The sequence below is a fragment of the Nicotiana sylvestris genome, chromosome 11 (genome assembly GCF_000393655.2).
Source record: "Nicotiana sylvestris chromosome 11, ASM39365v2, whole genome shotgun sequence".
In the NCBI taxonomy this organism is placed as follows: Eukaryota; Viridiplantae; Streptophyta; class Magnoliopsida; order Solanales; family Solanaceae; genus Nicotiana; species Nicotiana sylvestris.
Window position 1 is genome coordinate 96,819,414 of NC_091067.1, and position 10,696 is coordinate 96,830,109.

General features: G+C 35.4%; 1 protein-coding gene across 1 annotated transcript; it reads right to left on the reverse strand.

Moving 5' to 3' along the window:
• Window positions 1–4,060: 4,060 nt before the first annotated feature.
• On the reverse strand, window positions 4,061–8,227 carry LOC104210846 (protein argonaute 7). The gene is made up of 3 exons (XM_009759820.2): window positions 7,570–8,227; window positions 5,822–7,031; window positions 4,061–5,729 (listed from the first exon to the last, which is right to left on the reverse strand). Exons 1-3 carry the CDS (start codon window positions 7,892–7,894, stop codon window positions 4,274–4,276), a joined length of 2,991 nt encoding a protein of 996 aa, XP_009758122.1. The 5' UTR covers window positions 7,895–8,227; the 3' UTR covers window positions 4,061–4,273.
• Between the last annotated feature and the right edge of the window lie 2,469 nt (window positions 8,228–10,696).

Genomic DNA, 10,696 nt, shown 5'->3' on the forward strand with positions numbered 1-10,696 from the left:
CTACAATATTTATAATTTTATTGAATATATATATATATATATATATATATATATATATTTACTTCGCATCGAAAGTTATAGGTTCAATTGAACACTTGAACACTACATTTGCCCATGTTCGTACTATCTCAGACTCGCTTCCCTTATCTCGTCGTCCACAGAAGTCACTCTCACCTAATCCCCAATAACTTCGTTCCCAATCATATCTCCACTAGTATCCCCACACATCCACCTCAATATCCTCACTTCTGCTACTTTCGTGTTTTGATTATGAGAGTTCTTAACTGGCCAACACTTCGCCTCATACAACATAGTTGGTCTAACAATCACTTTATAGAACTTACCTTTAAGTTTTGGTGGCATCTTCTTATCGCACAAGACACTGGATGTGAGCTTCCACTTCATCCACTCCACTCCAATACGATGTGTGACATCATCGTCAATCTCACCATTTCCTTAGATTATTGATCCCAAGTATTTGAAACTTCCACTCTTGGGGATAACTTGTGTATCAATCTGAACTTCCACATCTATCTCATGCGTTACATCACTAAACTTATACTTCAAGTACTTCGTCTTAGTCCTATTCAACCTGAAGCATTTAAACTCCATAGTATGTCTCCAAATATCCAAACTCGTGTTAACTCCGCCATGTATCTTGTTTAATTAATACTATGTTATCTGCAAATTAAATAACATACATCATTGCACCTCCCTGTGGATATGCTGCGTAAATACATCCACCACCAAGACAGAAAGAGATGATTCCTGGTACAACCCCTTATTACTGGGAAGTACCTCGAGTCCCATTCTACTGCTCTAGCCCAAGTTTTGACTTCATCGTATATGTTTTTAATTACTCTAATGTATGCCATAAGTACACTTCTTGCCTCCAAATACCTTTATAAAACATCCCTAGCACTTTGTCGTATGCAATTTTTAGGTCAATAAACATCATAGGTAATTATATAAGCCCCTCTTTCTCTTCCGGTAATACTTCACAAATCACCTTAATTAGGAGAATTTTTTTTTTGCAGGCATTGTGAATAAAGTAAGAAAAATAATGGTCCTGGTGTACTGTGAATGAAAAATCCCCACCAACTGTCAAAATCGCTCTGTTACCTTCCTGTAGTCATTGTGCAGTACTTTCAAGTCACAGAAAAAGTAAGTTTGTGGGCATGAGAGAGAAGGTGTTACTATAATAACAGATCAGAAACACATGAATGCACACTGTTACAAGTAGAAAGAAAGAGAAAAGGAAAAAAAGTAACAAAGACAAAAAGGGAAGTCGAAAGTCAGACCCTTTGTGCCTTTTACTTCGAATCCTATCTTTTCTTAGCTTTTTGTTTTGTTTCTTTCCCACCCCTTTCACCCTCTCTGTCTAACTGTGAAGGAAATACCCTACCTTTTCTCTGTTCATTTATTCTTTTCCACTGACAGTATACTATGCATTCCTTCTCTCCTCTCTACTCTACATTTCTTGCAACAGTCAGCATTTTCTTTTCTTTCTTTTTTCCCCTTCCCCTTTGCCTTAATTGTTTAACAAAAAAATGAGATTTCGATCCAAACTTTAATTTAGAAGAACTCGGGTTACTGATAATCAAAAGAATATATGAAAGAAAATAATTTGGCTAGCAATAATATAATCAGAAGGAAAATAAGTAAATCAATATATTCAGATAGTATTTCGTGTCCCTACAATTGATTAGTTATCTCTCTTTTATAGCTATTTGGGAGATATGCGTTTTGTCCCGGTCATAATAAGGCTATTATGAGTAATTAAAGACATTGAATGCTACGTTACACAATTATTGTATTTAATACAGATTCTCTAACGTATTTCATATTTAATGTTCATTAAATACTGTATCTGTACTCTCATATATTGTCAGATTCATTCCCTTTGATTCCTGGACCTAAATGACTTAAATAGATACGAGCGCCGAGTCCTTTGAATATCTGCTCGTGCCTCTTCCTTTGCCTTTGCTCGTATCTGTTGCAACTCGTATTTCTTTGTCAACTGTAACTCTTTGACTAGTCTACGTGTCTTAACACGTCATCTTTATTCTACTTTAATATGTAAACTCAATTTTTCCCAATACATTAATATTGGGGGTATAATTGAGAAAGAAGGTCAAGAAAGATTTATAATGTTATATATGTATAAAATTTTTGTGTAATATAATTAATATTAAATCTTATGATTTTAAAACTTGAGATTAAGAGAAAATTAAAAGGTTTAATCAGTAAAAAGATTTTTTTGTTCTTATTGTAATTCGTATCTCTCTAATTTAATTATCATGCATAAGTGCTGAACACCTCTGACAAAAAATCAGAGATTACATTAATTAGCAGTGTATATACCTTCAGCTTTTAGACAATTACTTTGTTCTGCTTTTTCTCTAACATCCTTCCAAGAATTTCCCCAGCTTTTCTAAGTTTTCTTTACTACTATTATTTTTCCCTATTACCCCTAGATCCTAATCCCTATATACGGCTTTATTTTTCAATCTCTAATGTGACCTATCGTTGTAGTATGTCTTAGGTCGTATATTCTTAGGTTAGGCCCTCCTTTTATCTATCAGCTTAAAGTTTATAGTTTATTCCTTTACGTGACAATTCATGTTCTAAAGTTGCATGTCCAAGGAAAGCATTAAATTATTCGGTTAGAGTGTCCAACGTCCATACACTGATCCTAAAGTTTGTATAATATTGCATAGCAACATAATGTAGACGTAATAAATTTTGAGTTAAGGGCTAGTTCTGAAACATTAATCTAATTCTCATTTATTTATTTATTTAATATTTAAGTTAAAATCAGGCATAACTTACACTAGATATACCCTTGTTAGAGAAATAAATGAAAACAATTACAAACCCATATTATAATTTGAATGCTAGACGAAAATGACCATACAAATATCTATTGTGTTTTATTTAGAAATGTCTAGTGTTATTATTTTGGAGACTCGCTTTCTGTGTTGTGTGATAAGAATGTGCCACCGAAACTTAAAGGTAAGTTCTACAGAGTAGTTAGAGGCGGATTTAGAATTTTCGGAGGATGGATTCAACATTATTTTGAAAAAAAAAAATAAACAAAAAAGCTTGTAGGGAATTCAATCCCCTGACCTTAAGGCTATTGGAATAAGAGATTAAAATCAGTGCACCAATTCATCTCTTTTGACCATGGTTCCATCAAATATATATATCTATTTTTGCCAAATTATGTACATCATATCTATACTTTAACCCGAAGACCACAGGCTCACGTGAACTATATCTTATATTGTAGACCCGCCTTTGCGAGTGGTGGTCAGACCAACTATGTTGTGTAGGCTGAATGTTAGCCAGTCAAGATCGCTCATGTCCAGAAGATGAAGGTAGCAAATATGAGGATGTTGAAATGGATGTGCGGACACACCAGATTAGATAGGATTAGGAATGAGATTATTCGCGACAAGGTGGATGTGGCTCCTATTGAGGACAAGATGCGGGAAGTGCGGCTTAGGTGGTTTGGTCATGTGAGGAGGAGGAGCACAGACGCCCCGGTGAAGAAGTGTGAGAGGTTGACATTGAAGGGCCAACGGAGAAGCAGAGGTAAGCCGAAGAAGTAGGGAGAGATGATTAGGCCAGACATGTCGCAGCTTCAGCTGACCGAGGACATGACATTGATAGGAAGGTGTTGAGGTCGAGGATTATGGTAGTAGGATAGGTAGTTTAGAGTGTTCATACCAGTAGTATTGGTACGCAGTCTCACATTCTGTTGGTAACAGGTTTTTATGACTAACCGTTGTTTTTATTTTGCTTTTATATGGCTTTTTTGTGTTGTCCCTTCTTGTCTATATTTTCTTTAATATGGTGCTAATGCTTTCCTAAGCCGAGGGTATATTATAAACAGCCTCTCTATCCTCACAAGGTAGGGATAAGGTCTGCGTACACTCTATCCTCCCTAAATCTCACAATGTGGGATAATACTGAGTATGTTGTTGTCGTTAGTGTTATTATTTGAGAAGGGTCATGTAGCTGAAATAACAATTGAAATGAACCACAAAGCCAAATCTCATGACCAATTCTAGTAAACTTTCTGGAATAAACTCAATGATACATGGGAAGATTCAATTATTTAGCCAGCATAAAAATTAACATGAGATCAAAACTACTAAACAGTCATCTAGCTAGAAAGAGCTACTGTATAAAAACTACATTAGATCAAACAACTAAACTGTCAATAAAGAAGATTAGCTAGAAAGAACTATGTGCAGTTGCCATAATTTCAGCAGTAAAACATAAGCTTTTTAATGTTCTCAGTGAGTTTAGGTAAAGGAGTTGTCTTTGGCGGTGCAGGTCGAGTGATGTTAGAACTTCTTGTTAGAGTAGCCGAGTCCGAACGCTCGAGATACAGTCTGCCTCTGTATGCAGCAAGATGGGCATAGTAAGCTGGAGGCACCAGTGAAATAGGCTTGGTGCATCTCACAAATGTGTAGCAAAGGTTGTAAACCAACTTTTGTAGTTCATCAGAAGTGAACTGGTTTTCATCCCATAAAACATGGTAATGAATTGGCCTGCTTGTTCCTTTTACACCCCAATGACTGCAGAGATAGAAGTCAAATTCTCTTGGATGTGTGATCACACTATCAACAACTGTACCTGGTGCGATGTTTTCATTAAAGAACTGGTTTCTAGTTGACGACGGATCAAGTTCACATGGAAATAGCCGAGTATGATGCCTTTTCTGAACGACCACGAAAGTAATGGGAGGTTTGTAACCTGGAAATCTCGAACATGCTGCACGAATTGCTTGTAGCTCTTCTTTAAGTACTTTCAAGAACTGAGTTTCACTTACTCCATCCCTGAAGAAGATTATTCGCTCGGGGAGTTTTAGAAGCTCCTCGTAGAAATCATCAAGAATTTCCCCGATCATTGTGCTGAGATCTTGAATGATCTCCTGCCTATGTGTTTGGGACCTCATTCTGGAGACATACTTGTTGGCTGCTGGCCAATTCACATTACCAACTACAGCAGCAACCGAGGGGCTAGAATCATCAAGTGGGTGTGGATGAGTCACGTCCGCACCCATAAAAATAACCGGACCATCGTGCTTGAAGAGCCGTGGTATTTGAGAAGGCAATGAACTGTACAATGCAACTGTGCATCCCCCAACTTTGGCATTGATCTTGAGAGCCAAATTTGCCAAAAACTGTGAGCTATGTTTGCCAAGGTTTGGGTACAAACAACATTGGGTTACAACCCCGATGTTTGTCTCGGCGATTCTTTTCAAGTCGGCGTATCCTTTGTGTTTTTTCTCCATCACGCAAATAACAAGTTGGAGATTGCTAAATGAAGCTCCATGCAGCTTCTTGAGTTTGGTTTCTAGGTGTTTTACATTGTTGAGCAAATGCATGGGTTCAAACTGGGGGTTAAGTACTGTATTCTTGTTAAGGAAAATTCCCAATTGCTCACACCTTTGACATAACTGGTTTATGAATTTTGGTATGTTGGACTTCTGATCAGAGGTCCCACCAAAACTCATTAGCGCCCATCTCTCAACTCGAGTACCTTCGAATACATGGCTGTCCAAAAGATTCCACTGTCTATCATGACGGGAAGGAATAAGATCTCTAACCAGACCGCGGTCCCCTAGTTTAAGCTTAGGAGGCTGAAGAATTCTCCCATACAATGGAGTCATTTCTCTTGAGATTTGGAGTTTGAAGTCCCTAGCGTGATTTCCACTGTCAAGAAAAGAACCAATCTGAAACTAAGGCACTATCAAAAAGAAAAATATAAGCAATACAAAAAGGAGGTAACATGCAGCAGAAATTACCTTGTTGGTCCAACCGATCCTGTCACGATTCCATCTATAATCGCCTTTCTTTCCCTTGGCCTTTGACATCCCATTTTGAGTATTCTTGCAGTCTGATCATCAGAAAGCTTCCCAAGAAACTTTTGTCCTTCACAAATCATACAAAGTTCCATAGGAAGATAACAAGGTTTACTTCTGCTAATCTGCAAGCACGGCAAGTTCCTATATTGTATGTCATAGTTATAATGATCCTTGAAGTAGTTTACTATTCTTAGAATTTTTCCGTCCCTATCCTGAAAGCAGAGGTTCTCAGTGACTTCCTCAGTTAAGCTGCAAATACGATATCTCTGAACCGTCTCTCTGTGACAAACAAACACCCTTATATTCTTTAATGCCTTCTCTACCTCTTTCTTCTCTTCATTCGTCAAGCCTCTCGTTTTCCTCTGAGAAATGCCGCGAAGAAAGTCGAGGCGCTTTTCCAAGTAAGGGATCACTCCAATACTCTCATGGAAAGCAGTCACTGAGAAATCAACATTGAGAGCAAGCCCTTGTTGAGTTGGTCTAAGACTCTGAAAGAACCCCCTTAGGGCCACCGCTCCGCCACCAATATCTTTTTCTCCTCCCATACAACTCGAGTAAAAGGATCTCCCCGCTGTTATACACTTGTCCGTCGGACTTTCGCGCAACACAACATCTAATGCATGAAGATATTCCTGAGGAAGTGGACTCCAACCATCCCCTTCTCTATTCAAGTAGCTACTTAGTTCTTTCCCATCAAATTTAGATATTAGTTTAATGTTAACGCGGAAAAGCTTAATCTGCTGTCCCTCTATCTGCAACTTGTTGCCACTACTAGGAATTGGTAGGCTAATGTAACATTCAATCTTATTATTTTGAAATTCAATAGGGCTATATATAGTTCTTCCACCATCAAAAACAGGAAGAGCCCCTGATAACACAGCAGAATGTTCCTCTACAAGTTTTTGTTTGATTAGCCTAGCAACTTCCTTAGATGGATGAGGTGAAATTTCAACATCATAGTGGAAAATCTTGTGTAAAGGATCAAATTTGACAAGGAAATGATTAGCAAGAAGAGAGATTACTTGTCCTTCTACACCACCAGAATCAGGTCTTCTTGCCACCACAAAAGATTCTGGAGTGGTAGCATTCTTGACCCTCAATAAATCCTTCTGTTTGGACACATCATTTTGCCTTTGCACCACCTTTGAGGCTGTTTAATGAGTAAACACACTGTTAATGTCAACAGAAAGTTTCATTCCTGGTAATAAACTGTGAACAAATCAGAACATGAAAAAAGTTTTAAAGAAAAAGGTAATACTAATAAAGATACTTGTTTTCATGCTTTTGCATATATTATTTACTGTAAATAAGAAGTCTAAATAGGCTCAAATCCTTCTACTTTCTGCAGAAAAAAAATGATCTTTTCAACAATTATTCAGTTTAGTGAGTGACATCAAAAAAGGAAAAGATAAAAAAACAGAATGTTAATGTAATGAAGTGCTCCTTTAATACTAACCAAAGAATGAATTCAAATAAACTTTGAACAAAGTAAGAAAAAAGTAAAACTCCACCAATAAAGAAGTGACAGAGAGCTATTATTTTCATGCTTTGGCATATAATACTGTAATAAAAAGTCTAATTATGCTCCAACACTTGCACTTTCTGCAGAAAAATCTGATCTTTTTTTCCCCACTTGATACTGAAAGAATTCATAAACTGAAAAAGGGTTTGAAAGAAGGTGAATTTACCTGTAAAGTATCGTAGTTTGGAATCAGAAGGGGTGGCAAGAAATGGCTGATTCTGCAAAAGGGTTGTTGATGTAAAGTTGTGATTTTGAGGGAAAGGTGGAGCAACAGCCACTTGCATAGGTATTGCAGGAGGCAGAGGAAGTAGAGCTGGGTATGTTTGGTATTGATTCTGATTACTACGAAAACCAAAAGCAATATACCGACTATTATTACTATTACTATTACTATGAGGATTATTATTATTATTATTAGCACACCCATTCACACTTGTTGGTTTAGAGTTGCATTTCTTGCTTCTATTATTTGACTCTTCAGTTTCTTCCATAACTTCAAGAAATGAGCAAAAAGACTTCTTTGCATGAGAGAGAGAGAGAGAGAGAGGAAAAGGAAACTGAGATATCGGAATAATGGAATACTTCTGTTGATAATAAGTACCAGTAAGGAAGCAGAACAGTAGTTATTGCAGAGAGAAAAGGGGGTTGTGGGGGTGAGGAGGATGAAGAGGGTAGGGTAGAGTGGTGGGGGTGGGGGTGGGGGTGGCGGTGAGGAAGTTGGAATTTAGTTCATGTGGTTTCCCGAGTGAAGTTCAGAATGAGAGTATGATGCAGGTGGAATTTCATACAAAGGGGAAAAGGAGGAAAAAAAATAAGGTACACAAACACTACTAAAGAAGGGTATATATCTACTATGATTTCTTGGAACTATGCAATCTTTGTGTATAGTGTTATGGTATTAGTGTAATGAATGAATATACTTTTGGTGTTCCTTTTGACTCTCAGTTCAGTACTTTAACTTAGTAAAGTGTTCAGCATTTCTTGCCTTTTTTCTTTCTATGGTTGAATTTCACTTAGTCAAATGAAGTGGGAAATGATTTTCAAAAAAAAAATTAAAAAAAAATGAGGTGGGAAAAAGAGAAAGGTCATAATTTCACTCCATATTCATTTTTGTTACTTAATCAACATACAATAACGCTTTTAATCCATCAATCAATAAGAAAAAGATAAATTTTTTAATCTTTGGCACACTCTTTAAAAAAATACTATAATTCCTAGAGAAAAAAAGTATTTTGATTAAATCGCTCTTAATTAAAATTTGTATATTGTTAACTTGACAAATTGGGATATGTAAATAACTAAAATAAGGATAAATTTTGGAGTAATAAAATTAATTTCTTCTTGATTATGTAAAAAGATACTTTTTTTAGACAAAAATAAAGAGATAAAAAATCATGGACCGGAGGAAGTATAAGAAAAATAAAAATATTGTGCGACATAATTGTTCTTTCCATTGATTAAATGTGATAATGCGATAAGTTTAGTGCTCATACATCATATCTTGAAGATAATTGCAGGCCTTGAAAATGATTATTATACAATAGAAAGAGAAGTAATCAGCATATGAGACAATTTAGCCTCCAATTTTGGCGTGATTTTGTTCATCAAATTGTTTCATGATTTAACCCCTCTATAATGATAAGATAAGATTAAACAAGATGATAAAACTTGATTAAATTAATTAGTGGGTATTATGCCCTCTACATAGATTCTATCCTAGGTTCTTTTCTAAACTCCATATGATGAAAAGGGTTATAAAAGTCATAGGGTTTCTTTTTAACATGAGAAAAAGCAAATATAAGAGTGAGACTGAGAAGTGGAAACTTCTATACCCTTTGGTTACATTAGACCACTCTAAGAACTCTTTTTAAAGTTCTAAAAAGTTTCATTCTAAAAAATATACATAGCACAGCAGGCAATGACAGAACATAACTTTATTGACTCCATATTAGTTATAATAATTAAATAATTTCATATCTCAAGAATACTTTTTCAGGTTTATCCCTATTCCAATACCCACAAAAATTTTAATTAGTGGTTCTCCAAGATTAACATTTAACACTAGTAGTGCACTCAAGATGTGTACTAGTTATCGATGAACTAGGTTGAGAATTATAACAGTCGACTAAAATTTTAGTATGGACGAAAATATTAGGTAATTATTTTTATAAGTAAGTCTTTATGGACGAAATTATCTAATACTTATGCTGGTGTGAGATACCAGATACTACTAAAATACCCGCGAGTTAACTTGAACATAGTATAAAAAGAAAATTAACACTAGTAGCTCCTAAAAGATAATCCAAAGATTGATTCTCACTCATCATAATAATCATCTTTCATAAAGGGATTGAGCTAAACTTCATTATTTCCTTTTCTTGCTTGTGCATTGACATTATGCATTCCCCTTCCCACTTTTAGCCTCCCTTTTGCCCCAACTTTTCTCAACATGTTTGATGATGTTTGTGATGAGGAAGGGCCAATTCATGCACTTAGGAAAATAAGGATTTCTTTTTGTTTGTACTTTCTTTAATGTTTCTCTCTATCTGTGTCAAACCTTTTTAATTTTCAAGGATGAACATGGGGTGAAATTTGTGATGGGACAACATCATTAGTGTAAAACTTGGGTTTTCAAACTCTTTTATTTGTTGGACCACATGCTATCCATTTGAATCCTCTCTTTGTTTGTGATGATATATATCCTTAGAATATGGACAACAAGAACAATAGTGGTCAAATCCTAAAACATACAACTTTGACTTTGTGACACATGGCTTAGTCAAAATTTGCTTTTTTCATATTTTATTATAAAAGATATAATATCCCTAACTACAAAAGAAACCTCTAATTATTAAGAAAAGATCCGAAATTTTGATTTTCCAACATCACCTTTCTTGTCATTTCTTGATATTATTATGCTAAAGCGTATTGCCTTTTGCTTTGCTTCTTCTTTAGCGGTGGATTCAGGGCTGGAGAATAAAGGGTATCATACAATATCGTTTCATAAAATATTTTCCTTATCTATTTGTGTAAATTTTTTCAAAAGAAAAATCAATGTGGATATATGTAATATATGCCAACATTATTATATAAAATAAATATTAATTTGAGACAGAAACAAAATTTCAATGGATATATTATTTTATTTACTACAATATTGTGTAATTTATTTTTTAGACAAAGATTCCTCTGTTAGATTTCAGAGAATCAGTGAGAGGAAGAAATCTAGAATTGAGAAAAACACATGCAAAGAGAAAGACTTGAGGAAGAAGAAATGAGAGAAGTGATTTTCT

What these genes read in the sequence shown, in the direction of transcription:
- LOC104210846 (XM_009759820.2), bottom strand. Translation starts at nt 7,894, where the DNA reads ATGGAAGAAACTGAAGAGTCAAATAATAGAAGCAAGAAATGCAACTCT. An exon ending in CAAACTACGATACTTTACAG is followed by an intron (nt 7,032 to 7,569) that starts GTAAATTCACCT and finishes CTCATTAAACAG; the next exon opens with CCTCAAAGGTGGTGCAAAGG. An exon ending in GGATCGGTTGGACCAACAAG is followed by an intron (nt 5,730 to 5,821) that starts GTAATTTCTGCT and finishes TTTTCTTGACAG; the next exon opens with TGGAAATCACGCTAGGGACT.